We start from the raw sequence: 6,845 nt of genomic DNA, 5'->3' as shown, positions 1-6,845 counted from the left end.
AACAACAATAATCCCATGGTTTTCTCTTTAGTGATTGAGACTAAAAGGACATTCAGAGGGTAAGTCTAAGTCCAGAATAAGTGTATGTACACTTAGCTCTAGAAAATGCTCCAACAGTAGGAGGCCAGAGTAATATCAGTGAGGTGGCTCCTATAAAGTCTTTTAAACCTCTTAAAATTTTGCTTTTCATTAGGAGTATTGTGACTCGGTAGGCTAAGCACTGGACAGGTCACTATGAGTTGGAACTGACTCCAAGGCACATTACCACCACCACCAGCAGCAGCCACAAGGTTGGCAGTCTGAGCCCACTAGCTGCTCTGTTGGAGAAAGATGAGGCTTTCTGCTTCCACAAAGATTTATAACCTTGGAAACCCTACATAGGATCAAAACGAATTCAATGGCACTTAAAAATAACCTGCCCTTGATAACCGAGATTTTCATGACAGTTGCTGACCCTACCTTATTCATTCCTTTACCATCTCTCTGAGCTTTTCATTCCTTGCCAAAATGCAAACTCTCTCTTCTGTTTTCAAAAAAGACACATTAAAAAAGCAAAGCCCTAAAATAATATGTATTGGCTTTTGATTTTACAGCTATTAAATATCCTTTTATTTTCTAAAACATAACCTCCATACAGATATTAAACATATTTTCTGTGCGTCATTTGATTAAATCCCCTCTCTATTGGTAGGGATTACTTTTTATTTTTCTTTTACTCCTCTATCCACAGCACAACACTAAGAACATAGTAAGCACACAGATGGTTCATGTAACAAACCTAAGATACTGCACACCTAAGATGCAAGAGATGGCTACACTAAAGATACACATACTCATTTCTCTCCTTATGCTCACTGACCATCTGTTTTAATGCTTTTATAGACTCCTACCACACTCTAATTGCCTATTTACATTAGGCCTTCAAAGAGCAAATTATATAATGCAACTTACAAGGAAAAAGTAAATAGACAAATCTAACCAAAATTCAATATTCAAATTTGACATAATTATCAATTTTTAAAGGAAAAATATATTTTATCCTTTCAGAGAAAATCTTCAATCTGTTTTCTATTTAGTAGGCTGAACACAGCCATGAATATGACAATCTCAAAAAGTCACTTAACTTTCACTGAATATCAAAAAACTTATTTCCTCTAAAGTTTCACTAAATAATTCTACACAGTGTAACAAAACATTAAACATTCTTCATGTTTATCTATCCTAAGAATTAGACATTCTTCTTTGATTTCTTCTTCTCGGCTTCTTCCTTTTCCTTTTCGATTTCAGTTACTTGTAATTCAATTTCTTTGGCACTAAACATCTAACAGGAAAAAAAAAATAAAAAAAAAAACAATTAATTATACCAAAAATATTTACAATATGAAGGAATCAAATTAAATTTTATATCTATATTTTCTATTATAATCATATTTTACAGCTTCAAATATGTAACTAAATGTTTCAAAAGCAACACATTTGTAACCATTATGAAACCATTATGAAAAGTAAATGGAAACAGCATCCAAGAAATCAAATCTGCTTCAAAACACCTTGTGAAAGTGTTAAAATGCAAAAATGTCAGTCTGAGGACTACAGGGCTCCTGACTGAAGCCATTTCAATTGCCTCATATACTTGTGAAAGCTGGGCAATAAGTAAGAGAAAACTGGAGAATTGATTAATTTGAATTATTTTGTTGCTATTTTTAAATGCCATTGAGTTGGGTTCTGTATAGGGTTTCCAGGGAGTGGCTGGTGAGCTTGAACTGTCAACCTTGTGGTTCAAACAGACCTTGTAGTCCAGTGCATTAATCCACAGTGCCACATCAGTACTCCTTTAAATTGTGGTGGTAATGGTGGTGGTAATTTGTCATGGAGTTGGTTTCTACTCATCACGACCCTGCATAGGGTTTCTGAGGCTGTAAATGTTTACTGGAACAGAAAGCCTCATCTTTTTCCTGCAGCACTGCTGGTAGTTTTGAACTGCTGACCTTGAGGTTAGCAGCCTGACTCGTAACCACTACGCTACCAGAGTTCCTTCTCTGAATTATAAAGCTGGCAAATATCGAATGCACCTTGGGCTTCCAAAAGAAACAAATGTGTCATATAAGAAATACAGCCGGAATGATCCTAAGAATAGATGATAGTAAGATTTCATCTCATGTACTTTTTGAAAGGTTATGAGGCCAACCTGGTTGGTAAATAGTTGTTCTTGTTGGTAAGTACCATCAGGTTGATTCAGACACATAGCAACCCTATTTACAAAGAACAAACACAGCCTGGTCCCGCACCATCCTCACAATTGTTATGCATGAGCCCATTGCAGCTGCCACTGGGCCAATACATCTCATTGGGGCGTCTTCCTCTTCATGGCTGTCACATGTCTCCTGGTCCTCCTCTCTAGGAATCTTAAGAAACAGACTCAACTGGAGTGCTCGCTTCTCAAGGATGCAAGCACACTGGGCATTCACTCATAGGATTTTATTGCAAAGCCGAAGTACACTTTATAGAAAGATGTGGGTCTGACTCTGTGAGTGGAAAACACCCTGAGGAACTGTTAAGTTCTTGCTTCCTGAAGCTAATAGCTGCCTTTTGATTTTTATCATTGGCTCCTAGTGTGGTGCTGTAGGATAAAGCACCAGTCCTCAAGGTCAGTTTGAACTGTAAGGTTGGCAGTTCAAACTCACCAGCTGCTCCTTACACACCCTATACAGGGTTGATGTAAGTCAGAACCAACTCGATGGTGGTTAACAACAACTGTGTTCTATAGGAATCCTGGTGTGGCACTGTAGGATAATCATTCTGCTGCTAACCATAGGTCTGAAGTTCAAACCCACCTGCTGCTCCTTAAAAACCCTACTTAGAGTCACTATGACTCAGAATTGACTCAATGGCACTTAACAACAAAAAAGTTCTATATGCTTATTGCTAAACATTCCCATAAGTCTAGTGATTAATCATACACTAACAACCAATCACTGGAGAAGGATATCATGTGTGGTAAGGTGGAGGGAGAAAAAGAGGAAGACACCCAACGAGATGGATTGGCCAAGTGGCAGCATCAATAGGTTCAAGCGTGGCAATAGCAGTGAAGTTGGCCCAGGATCGGGCAGTGTTTTGTTCTGCTGTGCATAAGGTCGCTATGAGTCGGTACCAACTCAATGGCACCTAACAACAACAACAATTTTCTAAAAATTTAGGCACTGTTCTCACCAGTTTAATTATTTAGCAGGTGGGTATGGGGGGGAGGAGATTTCTAGGAGTTCCTTTAGTTACTCTCCTGTGTTTCAATTACTATTTCCCAGGACCTGTGACCTTTTATTTTTGCTTTATTCCTTTTTCTGTACTATTTCTTCTAGTAGGTTCCTGAAAATGATGCCAGAGAAATAGTGTTTTTGAGACCTAGCTTGTCTGAAAGTTACTTCTTTCCTATATACATGATGATTTGACTGGGCATAGAATTATAGGTTGAATATCATTTGTGCTTAGTAAATAAAACACACTGCTTGGATGCCTTCTAGTTTCCAATGCGGCTATGAGAATTTGGATATTTGGATTCCCTTTTCTTTTTATGTATATTCCTGACTCACATCCTCACTCTAAATTTTTAAGATATTCTCTTAATCCCTGGTGTTCTGCAATCTTCTGATGAATACCGGTAAATCGATCTTTTTCTTTCGATATACTGTTTAGATTTAAAGATTTGTGTCCTATGATTCTGGGAAATTTTCCTATATCTCTTTTAATATTTTTCTCTCTACTTCATTTATGTTTTCTCTTTCTTCATCAGATGCTAGACTTTATACACTGACTTAACTTTTCTCTAGTAGTTTATTTCTACATCTTTGTCTTATTTTATAGGAGAATTCACTGATTTTACTTTTCTTAATTATTTTTCTATTGATCTTTTAATTCTGGCTATTTACTCATTTCAAAAAAATATTATGTAATGTTCTATTATGACTACCATTATAACAAAAGTTTGTGAATAAATACAATAAAATGTTTCACCTTTAGATGAATTCAGTCATTCATCAGTCACTTTTAATCGGGTGCAAAATCCTATACTTCGAATGACATTGTCTCTGCACCCAATGAGATACAAATGTTGTCCAGCATTATTTGGTAGCAGCACATAGCATTTGGTAGCATCACATAGCTGATATGACCTTGGCAGACACTGAGAAAATGCTAGCATTTCCCTAAGTTTAGTAGAGGATGGAACCCTATCACTAAATATCAATGTGCATCTTATAGACATACCATATGTAGTACCATTCATAGGCTGATGATTTCACGTTCTATTTTATTTTAGCAACAAAACCAAGTGAAAACAAATCCCAAAGACATCGAGTCAATTACTATTCATAACGATCCTATAAAATGGAGTAGGTCTGTTTCCTAGGTATCTGATTCTGTAGATATTTACAGAAGATAACCTCATCTTTCTTCCACGGAGCTACTTACTAGTGAGCGTGATCTGCTAACCTTATAGTCTGCTGCCCGGTGCTTAAGCCACTGTGCCACCAAACCATTGCTAATCATTGTTTTCCATGTCTTCTTCATTTTTTAACTATAGTTTGGGTGACTGTTTACCGAGTAAATGGGTTTCCAATTCAACAGTTCATACCCATTTTGTGGTGTGACACTGATTACAGTTTCCATAATGAAACATCACTCTTTCCACTTCATCTGTTTCCTGTCTCCATTTTTTCCTATAACTCTCTTGCCTTCTGAGGTTTCTCCTATCGAGTTTTTTTTTTTTTTTTAATAAAGCTTTTATTGAGAATTGAGTGATAGTCTACATGGCAGAACATCAGTTTTGCACTCAACCAATCATATCTTGTTTTAGTGTACTGATGACAATCTCCTTTTTGATGTACACAAAAAGAATATATAATTGTTTAAAACTGAAGGATATATTTTTCAAGCCAGGCCCCTGCCTGTCAGTACACAGCCTTTCTCTTTCCATGAGTATAGAGTCCTCAGATGCTGTCTCTCTCTCCATGCCATTGTCTCTGCCATCACTGCTTCTCTGGTTAGATCCCACTTTCCACTCATGCTCTTTCCTCTTGCTGATCTTAGGATCCTGTGTCCCTGGGATATAAGATTAACTACTCCCTCCTCTTTGATACACATCTTTGGTCTTTACAATTGTGACAATAGCCATTAGTCATGGTAACAATTACTATTAAATCAAAAGAATCCTATCCCCTTTTCCTTTAACCTGACCCTTCTAGACAAGATGGAAACTATTCAGTGGGGAATTCTACCTTCCCCCACTTTCTGTGAAACGAAACTCCTTCCTATAAACTTGTAAGCCAGCCACTTTGTACCTTTATAGCCCCCCATTTTAGTTAGCTAATGTCTAAGTTGCCCTTCTCTATCAACACTATATACTGAGGGGATAAGCTTGATCCTTGAAGACTCCTTGTCTCCCGGTTGGTATTTGTGCTTTGTTGTTACATGCCGTGGAGTAGGTTCCAACTCATAGTGACCCTGGCACAGGGTTTCCGAGGTTGTAAATCTTTACGGGAGCAGAAAACCTCATCTTTCTCCCACGGAACCGCTGGTAGTTTTGAACTGCTGACCTTGTGGTTCGTAGCCCAATTCGTAACCACTATACAACCAGAGCCCCTTGGATTTGTATTACTACATCTATAATTTAAGGTCAAGTTCATCAAATTGTAGCAATTTATGCGACTGTCACAATTGTAAAAGTAGACGTTTTGTAGCAAAAACGGGGGAGTAGTTAATCTTACAGTCCAGAAACAGAGGACCCTAGGGCCATCAGGAGAGAAGAGCACAAGCAGAATGTGGGACCTTATCCAGAGAAGCAGCGACACCAGAGATGGAGGCAGAGATGGGGACATGGAGAGAGGGAGCAGTTGAGGACTCTAGATTCATGGAAAAACAGGGAATGGGAGCTGATAGCCAGGAGGCAGACTTGCAGAATGTGTCCTGTGGTGGTTTAATTATTATATATATATATACTTGAGTGTTTTTAAAAAGAGCTTAAATGAACAGAGAGAAATACGGTTAACTGATGGTACAAGGAGGGGATTATAATCATTGTAATGAAACAAGGTGTATGACTTGTTGAATGTAAAAGTTATGATCTGCCCTGTAACCTTTCACTCAATTCACAGTAAAAACGTTAAAAAAAAAAAAAAAATTGTAGCAATTTACGCTTGCTTCCTGCCTTGATGGCTCCTGGGCAAAACAGCTTGTTTGTTCTTGTCATAGCCAAATAGTCTGTTTTGGTTTTTTTCCTTTCTTCTTTTCCTGCTGGCCTTTCTTTTAATAAATATAGTTTGTTTGTTCTTTTACCCACTCCAGGTTAGTATGCATATCCTTACAAGTGGGAATGACCCACCTCAGAAAGTTCTGTGTGGGGTTCAGGATTTCATCCAAGGCTCCATACGCTAAAAGGGCTCCAAAAGAAACCTATTTCACTGGGCAAGTTCTAGAACCCCCTTTTAGGTATTCCAATCCATTATAAATGGAAGCCGTGCTTACAAATCTTCTGTAATCATATTTCCTGATATTCCTTTCTGTCCTACTCAAGTGTCTATTTTACATTAGTAGGCAAGGAAACCAATTATCCATAATACAATCTATCATCTTAACATTATTTCCTTTTACCCATTCAGATAATGCCTAGATTCCTGTATCACAGAGCCCTGTTGTTCCAAGATTTAGCATACATCACTATTTACCTCTGTCCCATTTCTGGCTATTTATTATTATTATTTAATGTTTTATTGTGAATTATATGGTAGTTTACATGAGAGAACTTTAGTTTTACATTCATTCCATCGTATATCATCTCATTGCCATGGTTCCAA

The 6,845-nt window shown here is 37.5% G+C and overlaps 1 protein-coding gene across 2 annotated transcripts in view; it reads right to left on the bottom strand.

The window, feature by feature from the left end:
* Nucleotides 1-1,228: 1,228 nt before the first annotated feature.
* The window catches only part of PSMA8 (proteasome (prosome, macropain) subunit, alpha type, 8), a 71,032-nt gene continuing 65,415 nt past the window's right edge, over nt 1,229-6,845 (bottom strand). For both annotated transcript variants that reach the window (XM_006835032.1, XM_006835033.1), the window contains one exon: nt 1,229-1,321. In XM_006835032.1, coding sequence (XP_006835095.1) covers nt 1,229-1,321 — 93 coding nt within the window. The remainder of the gene's footprint in view (nt 1,322-6,845) is intronic.

The sequence above is a fragment of the Chrysochloris asiatica genome, unplaced genomic scaffold, assembly GCF_000296735.1.
Source record: "Chrysochloris asiatica unplaced genomic scaffold, ChrAsi1.0 scaffold00015, whole genome shotgun sequence".
NCBI lineage: Eukaryota > Metazoa > Chordata > Mammalia > Afrosoricida > Chrysochloridae > Chrysochloris > Chrysochloris asiatica.
The sequence above is the reverse complement of the archived record's forward strand: the minus strand, read 5'-3'. Positions and strand labels throughout refer to the sequence as shown.